At 40.9% G+C, this 16,498-nt stretch overlaps 1 protein-coding gene across 2 annotated transcripts; it reads left to right on the plus strand.

Annotated features, from left to right (window-relative positions):
• Positions 1–6,305: 6,305 nt before the first annotated feature.
• Positions 6,306–15,960, plus strand: mlh1 (mutL homolog 1, colon cancer, nonpolyposis type 2 (E. coli)). Of its 2 annotated transcripts, XM_082556985.1 has the most exons (21): positions 6,306–6,536; positions 6,686–6,812; positions 7,054–7,144; positions 7,880–7,978; positions 8,058–8,131; positions 8,229–8,301; positions 8,382–8,473; positions 8,547–8,589; positions 8,699–8,787; positions 8,885–8,997; positions 9,098–9,191; positions 11,007–11,160; positions 11,460–11,797; positions 13,376–13,518; positions 13,857–13,965; positions 14,052–14,115; positions 14,188–14,352; positions 14,456–14,548; positions 14,631–14,741; positions 14,830–14,978; positions 15,143–15,960. In XM_082556985.1, exons 2-21 carry the CDS (start codon positions 6,706–6,708, stop codon positions 15,216–15,218), a joined length of 2,277 nt encoding a protein of 758 aa, XP_082413111.1. In that variant the 5' UTR covers positions 6,306–6,536; positions 6,686–6,705; the 3' UTR covers positions 15,219–15,960. The 2 variants fall into 2 exon arrangements, with proteins under 2 accessions (XP_082413111.1, XP_082413112.1); XM_082556986.1 differs by lacking the exon at positions 15,143–15,960 and having other exon boundaries at positions 6,306–6,812; positions 14,830–15,076.
• Positions 15,961–16,498: the final 538 nt, after the last annotated feature.

Genomic DNA, 16,498 nt, shown 5'->3' on the forward strand with positions numbered 1-16,498 from the left:
TCTCAATAAAAATACACAACCCATGTCTTGCCTTTTGGTTTTGTGACTGACAGCAGTGATTATGAAACATGAACTCGGACACACAGTGACTCAGAGCTGAGGTCCTCCCCCTTCCTAAAACACCACCAAGAATGTGTGAATCAAACTCAGTGTGAACTGTTATGATTTATGTGATACCACAACTTCAGCTCAAATGTACAACTGTTATTGTCAAAAGGGGACAAAGAAGGCATATCACTGGAGGAAGAATATCCTGCACCGCAGATCTGATTACCGCGTCCTTGCAGAGACCTCGTAGACTAAGTAAGGTTCGTTTAAAGTGTTGAGTGATACAGTTCACACTCATTCTGCATGATGCACACACTTTGATAACACTGCTAAACAAACAGAGGAGTGCAAGTCGTGAACAGCACCACCTTCCCGGACTCCCACACTCTTGGACTGTGCCCCACCAGTACACACTCTGTAATGAAGAATATAAACCTTGGATTTAATTGGCAACCTGCACAGATTCAACAGCTGCCAACCTTAGAGAATTCAGCACCAAACAAAACCGAGGAGGTCCCATGAAGAGCTGGAAAGTACATGGCACGTAGTTTGTAGGCCATACCTTTTTAATGACATTGAATGACATCTGAACATCTTCACAAGGTGTTCACCGTATAAATGGGGAGAGCTCTGTATCACTTCAAAAGGCTTCATATTCTCATAAATGCTTCAAATGGAAAAGCTTAACTTCAATTGTTGGGTGGGGCCGCAGTGCTGTTTGCAGGTCTTTTTTAATGTGGGTATGTACAATATAAGCCTTAACCGACCATGCTTTTTAGTTAGGCTTGCAACATGACTCCAGAAATGACAATAATGGTTGGTTGTTCTAGACCAGGGATGTCAAACATAAGGCCCGGAGGCCAGAATTTGCAGAGCAAAGACACCGATCCAACCAACTAGACAGTTTTGGAAAATCCGAACTGTATTTTCATGAGTCCGATTGCTTTTCATCCATCCTGATTTCTTAAATTTACTACAACATAATTTATTTATCCAGTAAAACTGATAAAATGGAGATGTATTATTGAAATTGCACTTTTTCTTATATTAAGATCTATCGAATTAAATGTGCACTTAAACTTCTTTACATGGTCAGAAAGAAGAGGTTAACTGGTCTGGCTTGCTTAATATCAAAGCGGTCTGCATGTGGCCTGAACCATAAAAGGAAAGTTTCTATCTATAAATCTATCTATAAATCTATTCTATCTATTTGAACCCTAGAGTCTGACATTTTGATTGTGTCATTATGGTTTTTTAAGCCATCATATCATAAAAAGGAGGGCTTAATGTAAACGATAGCTACCTTCATTAGCAAGATACCCCCAGAGATCTGTGTCTGTGCTAACATATAAAACAAATCATGCTAGAATTTCACTACCAAAAAAACTGAGCATACTTCTTTGATTGTCTGCCAGTACAGTTGACTAACACTGGCCATATTGTTTGCCATAATTGTATTAAAAAATTCTCCGGAAGACTCCAACACCACAGACACAATGGGTTAGCAGAGGTGAGGCCTAGCATACAGCTAACAACTATTCCTTCCTGTTGGCATCTATCTGTTACTGAAATAAGCTACACCCTTAATCCTGCATAATTTTAAGGATAATACATTTAAAAAAGAGTGACTTATATACAAATTCACTCCATTCACAGTTGTCATGAAAAGGGAAATAAGCTATGGACATCTTTGTTTTGTTTTTGTTTTTTAACTAGGCTGTAAAAATGGTTTGCTTTGTATTTTAGCATGACGAGTTTGTGGGGATGGAAGCCAGCCTGAAGGTGCTAAACAATGGCCGTGCTTTGCTCCGATTCTTGTTTGACATCAATTCACACTGTAATATTTAAACATCTGTGGTTTCGACAACATTTTTTTATGTACGTTCATGTACAGAAATGACTCTTGTTGATATCCTGACCTTGTATTCTATTGCCACACTCAAAAAAATGTGAAGACATGTAAATTTTCAATATTATTTGTTACATAAGAACAGTGTGAAACATGAAGTGTAATTGAATCTGGTCAAATTTAATTTACTTGAGTGGTATAAATTTAGTTTATACTAATCACATTCATTTAATCACCTGATTGTGGCACTGCCATACATGACAAAAAGAATAACATGCAAAACTGAGACATCCACATTTCATCTATTTTTTATTTACTCTGTATTTAGTGATAACTCCAGTAGTGACACGTAATGTTGATTATATTTAAAATTCAACCACAGAAATGGTTAAACACAAAATGATTTGATTGAGTTTTTGGCTGAAGTTCCTCTCTTTTACCTCTATGTAGGAAGCCATGTGTTCATCTGTTGTTTATAACATGTCCTGAGGCTATTGTGCTGATAAGGAGAGCATGTAGGAAGAGGAAGATTGACACTAGAGAAAAAAATGGAGTGTGAGAAAACAAAGAGAAAAGGAAGAGCAGCAGCTGCTGAATCCATTTCTGGGCGCATACTGTCACGGAGGGACACAGGAAGTCTTAGTGGTTCTCAAAGAGGTGAGATCATGCTTGGCTAAAGAGATGATGAAAGTTAATGAAAGTCTGCAGACAATGGGCTGAGCACATTTCCAAACGTGTTAACGTTGCTTTGCTTAATTCATCCATATCCAGATGAGATTCAGCCTATGAAATTCTTGAATATGATAAAATTAGATGGCCACTCTTATCTGGGTGGATTCTGGATCTGTGCCATGTTGGACAAACCTTGTCATTTGAGCAAAGACTAGCTCCTCTATCTTTGTCACTTGTTGAGAGGATGGCAAATTCCGCAGATTATTGCATTCCCACATCAAGAGTACAATAATGTACTCTTTCAACCCCCTGTCACCAGTTTTTATCTCCATTAAGCCAGAGATTACCAACTTGCTGGTGACAAAAGGTGTAGATATAAACACACAGATGTAACAAAACAGCAGGCTTGTGTCAGTGCAGAATGTCTAGAGAGCGACTTGAAGGTGTGAAATGGATCCACGTTGTTTGGCGTACGTGGAGGCCGTGTTAGGCCAGTGCTGAGCTCATTTCCCAGGGTGCTCAGCAGCAGGTGTGCATCTCATTTGCCTGTCATTTCACCTGTTGACAGTGTTTGTGTTTTTAGAGTATTTTCTCTGTGTGTGTCTGCAGCTTGCAACAAGAGAAAAGTTTATTTAAGTCTACCTTTTGAATCCACTTTGGACACGCTTTGGCTTACAAAGCTGCGTGTGTGTGCATGTCCCGTGTGCAACTACACTAACATGCGTGCTTGCTTGTGCCTGTCTTTACGTGTGGCAGGTCGCCACAGGAGTGGCAGAGCTGTAATCAGCACTTTACACTATGTCGCACTAGAGGAAATGTTCTGAGAAAAATAGGAGCAATTACTGACTGGAGTAATGCATAACCAGCTCTGACCTCATCCAGGACTTGAGATTACATTGAGACAGGACACAGACTTACTGCAGGGAGGGTAGCTCTCCACAATGATATTATACATGCTGTCTGCCAGTGGAAAAGATAAAAAAACAAACAAACAAAAAAAAAAACAGGGAGCAGCTATAATGCCTTACATCTTGCTTACATTTACTCTTTTTTTTTTTACATGCCTGCGTTATTTCCAGCACTATTGTATTGCATCCTGTGGTACATCCTGCTGCTGAAATACTGCATACTGGGATGTCCTGCACTGAGTCAGGGACACTGAATAGACATCAAGTCCCCACGGTACATCTCAGACTCAAGCACACAGCTATAGCTTTTCCTTTGGCATAAAGTGATCGATGTTACCGCAGTCCTTCAAGGTTTAGCTGCAGAAAGAGCCTAGAAAGCACAGAATAAGCAAATCACAAGTAAGACAAACATTAGAGTCACATTTCTGCCAAGATGACTTCCTTTCATACTTCCAGTGACCTCTTAGGTTGTTCCATTTTCTTTTGTGGCCTTTGTTTGCATACGCCTGCAATTAGTTGTTTGATGGCACTGAAGTCGAGTTGGCAAAGGCTCAAGAAGGCGGCACAACGAGCTGCTGAACTTCTAAACCCTGCCGAGTTAGCTCTCGGGGCTGCTTGCATAGGCATATACTTTTGCATAAAAATGAAAAAACGGTTACACGGAAATAGCCTGGTTCAGATTCTGAGGGGATTTACAAAACCAAGCAGGATTTCAGGTGGAAAATATTACGTGGCTCTGTGAGAACTGAGCTCACATGGTTTCTCACTGCAACTTAAACCTCAGCAAAAAGTGTAGATGAAATATATTTTGTTTGAGACCTCCATTATAATCCATATTTGACTCTAGGCGATATAACAAAATGCAGATTCCTGGGTACAGGGTGGCAGAAACTTACCCAGTATGTGTTTTTCACTGCTACCTCATTCTGTTTGCTTTCCTGCAGGTGTTTGAGGACAATCTGCTTTTCAGGATTGAGATTTTGGAGTATTTTCATTAATTCTTGCTGGAAACCCATTCTTAACTTTCAAATGAAACTACAAATTTTAAAATCCAGCCTGGATTTATTTCAGATTGCAGTGGGTGCGCTGAGAAACTCTAGTGCAGGGTACTATCTGAATGGTGACACAAGGCCTTTTCTCACAGCATTTTATCCGATTGAGGTCACCCTGCTTGGGGCTAAAACGTAGCAGCAACATAACGTAGCAGCATAGCAACATAACTCTGGCACCTAGTGTCATAATCACAGAGGGTTCATGTAACCTAGATTAGTTTTCATGAAAAAATAAATCCTCATAAAATATCTGAGAAGATTTGCATTTTGGAAGATTCTGAACTCCCGCCACTGTTCTGCCGTAGCCCACCGGCCGAAAGGCATGCAGCTTTGTGAGGAATGCAGGCAGTTTGTGGTCTGGCCAACTATGTGCACAGGCAAGGGCCTCAAAGGTGAATCAGCCAAGAGTACAGGGGAGAAAACTGCGCTAATGCCTAATAGTTTTACCTTTTAAAATACGTAATTTAGTAATTATTTAGTTTTGCCTTGTCTGAACATTTGATATTATACAACGCAGACCATGCCACTGTGGGTTAAGTCTTCTGGTGGAGTGGAAGTATTTAACATACAAACTATTTGGTGGGAATGTTGTACTCATACAGAACAAGGCTCTGGAATTTAGAGGTCAAATGTCTTTACCTCTGTACATGCCATAGCAGGTTTATATTGTATATGCTACTGTCAGCTGCTCCCATGTGAAAAACAGGCAGCTCTCCTTGTTTGATTTGGCAGATTTTTACACAGCATGCCCTTTCCTGATGCAATCCCAAGTGGATTTCTGCCTCTGTTGGAATCTTTCATAGACCTTTCACTTCATAGGTGAATATATAAACAACTACGTTATGGAGCTGCATTGTACGTACTATACCATACATTTTGCTATTTTAACGATTACTGTGTACTATTCAGATATTTGGATGTATGTTATTTTGATGCTTTGGCAATACTGTTTCTAAAAAAGGTCATCAAAATAAATCGCTTTTTAATGTTACTTTGGCCATTCATGTTATATATTCACTCAACAGCATGGCGGTTTACGCAATTTCCTCACAAGCGAAAGATCCCTGTTTAGATCATTAGAGGCGACACACATCCCTTTGGGATTTTGTCAGGAAGGACATCTGGCATTAAAAAAAGAAAAGAAAAAACTCTGCCAAATCAAATATGCTGAGCTACCCATATGTGGTTACCTCTTGGGAATAAGGGAGAAGCCCAAGTAGCTTTAGCCTATGCTGAAAATTGCTGAAGGCAAAAGATGAAGCTAAGGTTCCCTTAAATGAATGTAATGTTGTTATACAGTAGGTCTGTGATTGTGAAGCCAGGCTTTTTGGGGGCAATTCTGTAAGCGGTTGTGACCCCTGACCTTTTTGTAGACCAATCTTTACCAGGGCGCAGTTCTCAGGACTTCATTATGTAATGGTATTTATGGCTAATTACTTAAGCTATTTATTACCTTAAGCCTAAGTAAACACTTCAAAATTGTACAACCCAGAAATGGGCATGGCAAAGACCCACAGTATTATCTGTCTACCAGTCTCAGCACTAATAGATCAAACAAAAGGGGGGGGGGGGAAGAAAGTAAAACACATAATTGCCATTTATTTTCTGCAAACATATTTGTAATTGAACTATATAACCGTAATTATTTTAGCTTTTCACAAAAATAACTGTTTACTCCTCAAAAAGCATGATTACACAACCGTTACGGGTCGCTAGGCTACAGTATTTCAAAAATATTTGCCAACGAAGAAGACTTTTCGGGAATTACGTAGCTCTACAGCCGGACGTAGTCACCGCCCCCGCCTTCTACCCGCGCTGTCGTCGAAGATTGTGTGTTTAGGAAGATGCGTGCCTTTATCTAAATAAATTGAAAATTATGTCTAAAAATTTTCTCCGCAATTATAGTTTATTTTTTAAAAGAGATTAAAACGTTTATTATAACGGTCATTGAGGTATTTGAGGGACCGACATTATAACTTCTGACATACTCTGACATTTTCAGGCGGAGTGAGTGGTCTGTTTGTTTGCTTCCTCTCTGGTCACAAGCGTGCTCAGTTTCGTGTACAGCAGTAATGCTGCACTTTAGCTTAAATAAATACCGTTTATTCCATATGTTTACGTACTCGCACATTCTGCCTGCTCTTTAACCAAACTAGAAGTCAGCAGCTCTGTAAACATGGCGGGAGTTATCCGGAGGCTCGACGAGACTGTTGTCAACCGCATTGCTGCGGGAGAAGTTATTCAGCGTCCTGCCAACGCCGTTAAAGAAATGATTGAAAACTGGTAAATTAGCAGCTATATAAAGAGCAGTTTCAATAACGTGAGCACTAACGTTAGGATATTTAAGTCACTGTACGACTAGTGACTTAAATATCCAAGTAGCGGGATTATTAAAGGTGGCCATACATGGCCGGGGTGACTGTTTACATCACGGGTAACATAGTAACAGACCTGTAACTGTCTCCTCTTAGCGTGCAGTGTGACCCTGTGGTAAATACACTTTTGTGTTTTACAATTGTTCCAGTTTGGATGCAAAGTCCACAAGCATTCAGGTGACGGTGAAAGACGGCGGACTGAAACTTCTTCAAATTCAGGACAACGGCACTGGCATCAGGGTGGGTGACCCGCCCTTTTAGCTGGGTGGCCTCTGCTTCATCATTACGCAGTCAGGGTTAAGCTATTTTGGTTTTCTTCTGTCACTGAGTGTGCTAAGTCTTTCCCTGAACTGAAAGACGGAAGACACCAACTCAAGTGTACTTGTTAACACATTTGAACATTTTATACTTGAGCTGTTTTCTTGTAACTACAGCCATTTTTTCATGTCTTCTAACAATTTGCCCCAGTAATTTCTGGTAACATTAAATATGACAAAATGAGAAGTAATATAAGTTTTTAAAAAAAGGATTGATTTTTCAAGAAAATGTAATTAAAATGACATGATTTTCATGTTCCAACCCACGGCGATGTATTGTTAAATTGTATAAATCTTAGTTTTGACCAGATGGAGAATTACATAGTACTTACTCATAATTACTTGTCACAGGCTTTAGTTTTCCCACCACAGTGAGGAACAAGCATACAATGATATATGACTATAACAACTGAATGCATGAAGTTAAAACTGAATGAGTGCCTAAGCTTACAAACAAGCTTACAAATGATGTTTTATGTTACGTCAGACATATTTATGCTATGAAAAACAAAATTCTTTGTTTGGCTTTGATTAAAAATCACTTCAAATTTTAAGGGTCAGTATGAAGGGTTGCCTCAGAATGACCCTGCTGGTGACGTTATGGTAGTTTGTTCAGAATATGCTGTGTACCAAGTGAAACTCTTTTTCACTACTGCAGAAGGAGGACATGGAAATCGTTTGTGAGAGGTTCACCACGAGCAAACTTCAAACTTTTGAGGACCTTTCGAGTATCGCAACCTATGGATTCAGAGGAGAGGTGAGCTGTGCACCTCTGTCTGCCTTCACTGTATTAATTTGTTCTGCATTACATTTATTGTGTTTGTTCTTGTCTGCAGGCCCTTGCTAGTATAAGCCATGTTGCCCATGTGACCATAACCACAAAGACTGCTGATGCAAAGTGCGCTTACAGGTACTGTTGCATTCCTTATCTGCTCTAAAGCCTTACTAAAGGCTACAAAACAACTAGGATGTCAGCTCTCTCATAAATTGGTTGTGTTCTCTTGCAGAGCCAACTACAGCGATGGCAAACTAAAAGGCCCTCCCAAACCATGTGCTGGAAACCAGGGAACGCAGATCCTTGTGAGTTCTCCTTGCAGATGAGCTGTTCTCTAAAATACAATTTATAGATGCTGAGAAGCTGCTCTTCTTGTTGATTGCAGGTGGAGGATCTTTTCTATAACGTCTCCACCAGGAGAAAAGCTCTAAAGAGCCCGAGCGATGAGTACTCCAGGATTGTAGAAGTGGTCGGCAGGTGTGGGTTTTATTCGTCTCTCATGATTCTTGGTGAATTTGCTTCAACTTGTTAACATTGTCTTACTCTGCAGGTACGCCATACACAACTCAGGAAAAAGCTTCTCTGTCAAAAAGGTAAGATGTGCTTTATTTTTCATTTAAATTAAATGCCTCCCTCAAGCACGCGAAGCAGTTTTCTTCAAATAAACTATTTGCTGTCTGTTTTTGTGACTCCTCTTTCCAGCAAGGAGAGACCGTGGCCGACGTAAGGACTCTTCCCAATGCGTCTGTAGTGGATAATATTCGAGGGATTTTTGGCAACGCAGTCAGCAGGTATTCCGGCAAATCTCCTTTGATGAGCGCTGCTTTTTATGCAACCTCTTCTCACCTCTGAGCTGATTGCATGACCGGCTCTGTGGTATGTTCCCAGGGAGCTGATCGAGGTTGCCTGTGAAGATCAGAAGCTCGCTTATAAGATGAAAGGCTACATCTCAAACGCAAACTATTCAGTCAAGAAATGCATTTTGATCCTGTTCATAAACCGTACGTACCACAGAAACTTACTGGAAACGCAGCAGTTAGCATTTAATCTTGTTAGCTGCTGTGTTTCTGTGAAATGAAGCTGTCTTCTGCGATGTCTCAGATCGTCTGGTGGAGTCGAGCGCTTTGAAGAAAGCGATTGAGACAGTTTATGCTGCATATCTCCCCAAGAACACACACCCGTTCCTTTACTTGAGGTAATGTACTTTACCTGTGTGGCTTTGTGTGTGTGTTTGCTTTTTTAAGTCGTACATCTGTTAATAACAACAATAATAGTTAGGCTTAGCAGGGGGAAGACACACATCTTTTTGACATTCATCTATCCTTGTAACTCAGTTATCACAGCTTGACCATCGCTTGAAGTTTTATGCAAAGGTTCTTGTTAAAAACTTGTTAAAACTGGACCAGGCACATAATGACGCGTGTGTTCCAGTATCATCCAGTGCTGCCTGGTGATTGAGTGAGTTTAATGAGAAATCCTCTTAAGTAGTACATTTTTTTCCTGCCACAGAAAAGACAGATGTAAATATTTGGGAGATCAAGGAGAAGAGACAGCAGGTTGAGCTCAGTTTCAATTCAGTTTTCTGCAATTCATAGAGAACTCAAATGTGTGTAAGACAGTTTATTTTACACTTACAACATTAAAGTGAAGTGGCAGACTTGAAGTTTGAAAGGGGCTGTGTGAAAGAAAAGTCTGCCAACGGTCTGTCTCAGCTGTCCTGGTCCCAGAGTACACCCTCTGAATTTTGTACAACACGCTAACTGAAACATTACTCCTTGTAGAAAATTTCAGTGTCAGAGTCCTTGACCTTGTTTAGTGGACCGGTTTTGTTATTGACATAGTCTCTTATCTGAAAGTAATGCAAGAGGTTGTTCCTATCTTACATTCTTGCTCTATTTGATTAAAGGTCAGTAGGACCACATTCTCCAGTTGGTCTCTAAAAGAAAACCTCACAGTCCATTGTTTAAATGACCTGGTAAGAAATCCGGATTGGTAACAGTTGGGGAAGATGGATGTTATTTCAGTTCTCACTGCAATCCATTCCCTCCAGTCCTTGAGTGTTTTTATTGTGATTGGGTTCCTACACCAATCTTTTACAGTTTTCATATTCTTCATAACAATTAGGTTTGAAAGAGGATGCTTAGACGCTGAAGATTCAATATAAAGCTAAATTGAAGAAGACATCTCAATTGATATTTTCTAAATTCTATGAAGCTGCAAAGTTGACTTCTTTATGAGTGCCCATCTTTTGGACCAGATGAAACTTTCATTTATATTTTTAAATTTTTTTTCTATTTGAATCATCCTCGCTTGATAGAGTGAGACCCCGTGTAACCAGGACATAGGGAGTGAGTTGTAAAGTTCAAGATCTTGCTTAATCTTATTGAATAAATAAGCTTTAAACATCTGATCGAACTGGGATGTTGGAAATATACCCAAGTAGACGAAACCCATCAGAGACCATTTCTAAAGGGGAGGAAGTAAAAGATTTGGGTGTCTGTTGCTGACATAGCCTCAGATTTGGAGAAATACATTTTTATACCAGATAAGGTGCTAAATAAATGTTTCACTTCTATTAGACAATTTACTGATTTTTTTGTAGGGTTAGACAAGAATAATAAAACATCATCAGCATATAAAGTAATCTTATGAAGATCCTGACCGATTACAATCCTGCAGACTGCAGGGTCACATCTTTTTGTATCAGTTAACGACTTTATAGCCAGACTGAATAATAGTGGCGACAGCCCTGTTGGCTTCCTCTTTTAAGAGTTTTTAGACCTAACCACATTAGCTGTAACAGTTGCCATAGGGCCATTAAAAAGAACCTTAAAGGAGTTAATGAAATTATGACCTAAACCAAATTGTTCAGCTTGGTCAAAGGGCTTCTCTGCATCAAGAAAGACCATCTGTTGCTTGTTATTGACATATCTGAATCACAGTTAGGACTCTTCTAACACTGTTTCTTGAGTTACAACCTTGAATCACTGTTGCTTTCTAACTTTCACAGCTTAGAAATCGCTCCTCAGAATGTGGATGTTAATGTTCATCCCACTAAACATGAAGTGCACTTCCTGCATGAGGACAGTGTCATCGAGAGCGTTCAGAAGCACATCGAGAGCAAACTCCTGGGCTCCAACTCCTCACGTACATATTTCACTCAGGTATGAAGTGACAAGGTCTCTTTCTTACTGTGCCCCTACTGTTTCACGTCCACATTATCTGACGTATTGTGCACCGCCACGTGTTTACTGCAGACTGTAGATAAAAGATGGATACAGTCGCTTTAATTTCCTGCATTTATTTTAAAGCTCAAATTTAGCGTTCCTGTCTCCATCTTTGTTTTTTTGCAACCACAAGTGACAACATTTGTATGAAAGGCTTTTGCCCTGGCTTCATCTTTCAGCAGTGGAAGTTACCACCAGGTCATTTACAGTCTGTGCCCATCTCTGTCTTTGTGTAGACGTTGTTGCCGGGACTGTCAGTCTCAGGTAACACTGAGGTTAAGGCCTCCAGCACCACATCGGAGTCTAGCGAGCGAGTCTACGCACATCAGATGGTGAGGACCGACTGTCGCACACAGAAGCTAGATGCCTTCCTCCAACCAAAAGAAAAGCCGCTCCCTGATCCCGAGCCTGCTGGTCCCAGCAGTGGGCAGACTGCGATCAAAGCCATCCAGGCGGACAGCATAGAGATAGACGATGTAGATGACTCAGACATGCTGGAGGCGCTGGCTGAACAGGAAGCAGAGGTGCCAAAGGGCGAGGAACAAGGCAGCGTCGGTGCTCTTGATAATCAGAGGTGAATGACATATGTGCAGTAGCAGTAGCAGCATTAGATTGTGTGAGTCAGCAGGGATTAAAGACTCAGTCAGGGAGTAACTTTAAGTGTAATCCTGTCAGAATTTCTGCAAGTTAGATCAGGACAAGTCTAATGTACGATTGATCCTGCACTGTGAGCAAATCTGAACATTGACCCGCAGCAAATGAGTTGTGTAAGAGAGCAGAAAGAAGAATGTAAAAGTAAACATGGATCAGCCCTCACTGATGAGACATCACCCTTAGGGCCAATCAGTAACAAAAGCAGTGTTGTGTTTAACTAACACTGGCATTTAAAGTTACAGCATGTCATTTTTTAAGGTTATTTAACTGAAAAAAAGAACGCTGTGCTCTTAAATATGCATTGAGGAGTGTATCAATATGTCTTCCAACAAAGTGTTGCTTTCTCATTAAATTAGAATTAATATAGAAATAGAATAAAATACATAGGAGCAGGCGATGGTTTGTGAAAGCTGCCATGTTGCCCAGTCATATTGAATACAGTGGCTGAGATGGACATGTGTTTATGTATGTGGCTAAAGATTGGCCACACATACATGAGGTAATAGTATACCACCAGGCTCGAGTATCCTAAGAATCACACTTTCCCTCTGATAAACTATTTGATTAAACTCAGATTGTAAAAGAGTTTATTCACTACCTGTGAGAGTGATTTTAGATCCACTTTAAAGAAAGTTTCACTTTCAGCGCCAGCTAACAACAGCTAACAGCTGAAAAAAGAGCAGCACTTATCAACAGAAAGGTTCAGGATATCCTCAAAAACTCAGCTCATTATCGCTGTGATTACACAGGAGTGATTTTCACTGACTCACCAAGTGGTATCAGACTCCTTTCACAAAGTTTTACAGCCTCCGCCAGAGTAAATAGACGTGGACACATATTGACGGTAAACGGTGGAGTGACAGTCACACTCACTACAGATGAACGGCCAGAGATGTTTGTCCTACAGCAGCAACTGTAGCTGGCATTATTGCATTATTCACTTGAATATGGAGGAGTAAGAAAACAGAATTCAGCTGACTGTAACGTACTGACATCTAGGGGTGAGACTGAATAACAGATTGTTAAGAGTTTTGGCGAGACAGTTGTTAAAACATGAACACTGAAGATCCTTCATAGATAGATTCCTGAGCTGTAAAGGGTGATTAAAGAGTTTCAGGCAAAATTTAAAGTGAGCCAACTACGCAGCACAAAACAGCTGTGACAAATCAGACAAGAAAAGTCAAACATCTGGCAGCTTCAGAGCCACATATTCCTCCTTGTTGTAGAAGTAGATAAAGAAAGGATAAATATTGGAGTTAGCTTAGCAGAAACATGACTCCAGATGAATACTGTTGGTTTCTTCTGCCCCCAAGTGGCCAACAAAGAAAGTCATCCAGTCCAATCTTGGAGTACATGTAGACTTTATATTTTTAAGACAACAAATATCTGCAACTAAATGTGTGTTAACATGTATGATCATTGGCACATCCTGTTAAGTCCCACAGCATTTTTAATGTAACCGGGTGTGATTGGGTCTGTGTGCGTTATTGTGAGACAGGAAGCGACCGAGGACAGAGCAGAAAGAGCAGCAGCAGGAAGAAGGCGAGGACTTGACGGCTGCAGCCACGCCCAAGAGACGACTCATCAAACTGAACAGCATCAAAGAGCTGAGAGCTGAGATCACAGAGAACACACATAAAGGTGTGGCGTCACAAAACCTGCCCTGTACCTCTGAGCACTAGCGCCAAATCAGATCTGGGGAATCTCCATCCCGGCTAAACTGAGCAGTCTAACATAAGAACCTCTTTGACTCTCTAAAATGTTCCACTGATTTGACTTCCTGCTCCGGGGCCCAGGTCGTTTTTCATAACCAGCTTTACGCAACTTCTTCTGCTGCTACATCATGCTCTCGTAATGATTCATTCGACCTCTCAGCATGTCTCAAATAAACCCTTTCTTGATGAACTTTAAGAGCGGTTTTTGTGATTTACATAACAAAACAAAGCCAAACATGTTTTATTTATGCACGTTCTCTCCAGGCCTTCAAGAAATGATGCAGAACCACTCGTTTGTGGGCTGCGTCAATCCCCAGTGGTCTCTGGTGCAACATCATACTAAGCTCTACCTGCTCAACACCAACAAACTCAGGTGAGAACCGTGAAAAAACTCTGTTCAGCTCTGCTCTTTCAAGCTGGTGCTGCTGCTTTATGTCAGATAATGTGTTTCTCTTACAGCCAGGAGCTTTTCTACCAAATACTCATTTATGACTTTGGAAATTTCGGTGTACTCAGACTGTCTGTAAGTAAAGTGTACAACGTCAGTGATTAGAAAACACTGTGTGGATCCTAATGATGGATAATGTGTTTTCAGACCCCAGCACCTCTTTATGACTTGGCCATGTTGGCTTTGGAGTCAGAGGAGAGCGGCTGGACTGAAGAGGACGGTCCCAAAGAAGGCCTGGCTCAGTACATAGTGGACTTCCTGAAAAAGAAAGCGGAGATGCTAGAGGACTACTTCTCCATGGAGATAGACCAGGTCAGAAATATTCTCTTTAGATAATTTCTGCTTGCATTTCAACATTGTTCGAACTCATGTTATAACCAAAAAAGAAACCAAACCCAAAACACACCCACAACAGGAAGGAAACCTACTAGGACTCCCGCTGCTCCTCGACAACTACACCCCAGTCATGGAGGGTCTCCCTATGTTCATCCTGCGCCTGGCAACTGAGGTAACCTAGATCATAGCCTCTCCATTTAAGCTACAATTCTGGAAACACAAACTGAAGACCTTTGTGCGGCGATGTCGTGCAGGTGAACTGGGACGGTGAAAAGGACTGTTTCAGAGACTTCAGCAAAGAGTGCAGCATGTTTTACTCCATCAGGAAGCAGTACATCCTGGAGGCCGAGCCAGGAGAGGAGCAGGTGTGAATACTGAACTTTGCAGAAATTGTCCAGCCAGTTATGGACCTTGTTTTGTCTCGTGTGAGGTGTAACGCTCGTGACGTTTCAGGGCACTGAGGTGAAGTCTTGGCGGTGGAAAGTCGAACACCTCATCTTTAAAGCTTTCCGAACCCTCTTCAGTCCTCCGAAGAGCTTCAGCGAGGATGGCACTGTGCTGCAGATTGCCAACTTACCCGATCTCTACAAAGTGTTTGAGAGGTGCTGAAACTGCTCATCATGGCTGAAAAAAATCAACTATATAAGCTCTTTTTCTTTTTTTTCTTAAATAACACATACTGTAAATAAATACTTTATAGAAAACAAGACTTCACATTTCTGTCTTTATGAGTAAAAATTCTGTTATAAAAGGGTCTCTGTTGCAGGAAACCCTTTCTGAACGGCTTACTGAAAAGTGCCAAGGCTCCACATGGTTTCCTAACACTAAGACTTCAGGCATGAAGCCAGGAAAATAGAAGTGGGTCACAAGTCCCATAACGAAACCCGAAAACGTGCCAGCAAATGAGCTCGACTTTTATTACTTCTCCATTCCACCTGTCAGTCGAAGCTGTGTCAGCACTCTGTGTGAAGGAGGTTAAAGCAGCTCTGCCAGTGTTTCCATCAACACCTGAGGGACAGTAACTAGTTTAACACCTGCAGAAGACCAGAAAAGTGAGTGAACTGTACTTACCTGATTTACTCTGTTTTGTTTTTAAAGAAGAAAGCGAACCCGAGTTATTCTAGTGATTCCAAACGGGGACAAATTAAATTCATACATCTTTTGATTTCAGAGTTTCAAAAGTGGAAATTGGTGTAGGCTTCCCTCGCTCTATGCATAGAGAAGCAGAAATCTAAAAGATGTGCTCCACTTTTTAAGATTCCAAAATCAGCTTCAATTCTTTACTCGCACATCACAGTAATACAACCTGAAGTGAAGAACTCTGACAGCCCCTTTCAAGTATTGCTTAGCAGTGGGATTAACGTGTTAAAAGACATACATGGGAAAGAAAGTTTGACTGGAAACAACACAAGAAAAGCAGATAATATTTAATAAAAATGGTCCACAAAATTTGCAGTTTTGTTCTGTGGCTTTTTTGTAGCCTTCACTTTCAGGGCAGTGGGAATGACAGGACACCAGATGTTAGCATGAATCTTCAGCTTGGCCATTGAAGTATTTTTAGCTCATAAAAGAATCACTAAAGGGCCATAATGATGGGCTTCATTTGAGGTTTTTAAAATCCTCCTGGTTTGAAATCATCTTTCAGGATGCCAGCAATTTGACCATAAGATGGCGCTATAATGGTTGGGTTGAACATTGACAGAGTATCCGGTGTATGTGGTTAAACCAGCCTTGTCCTCGTTTGGCCCCTGATAACATTTTGGGCTTCTCTTCAGTATTAGAATCAAATGAAGACCTCTTGGTTAATAAGAACAGCTTAGTTTCTCGTCACTGGCTCCCTGTTAAATTAATTTCATTTCTTCTCACATGAATGAGAAATGATCTCAACGGAGCCTCAGTCTCAGAGTGACAGCTTACTTCTTGTTCTAAGAGTATCCAAAAGTGGCACATCATCAGCCATCAGACCCCTCTCCTGTCAAACCAGCTTTTAGTTTAGGTTCAAGAGACAGAACTTAAGTAGGTGCACCTTGCTAGACACCCCTTTGCCTTCAGCACTGTATTAATTCTCCATGGCACAGATTCAAAAGTGCTGGAAACATTCAGCAGAGTTTTCGATACATGC

This window comes from Aulonocara stuartgranti (assembly GCF_965226115.1).
Source record: "Aulonocara stuartgranti genome assembly, chromosome: 13".
Lineage (NCBI taxonomy): Eukaryota > Metazoa > Chordata > Actinopteri > Cichliformes > Cichlidae > Aulonocara > Aulonocara stuartgranti.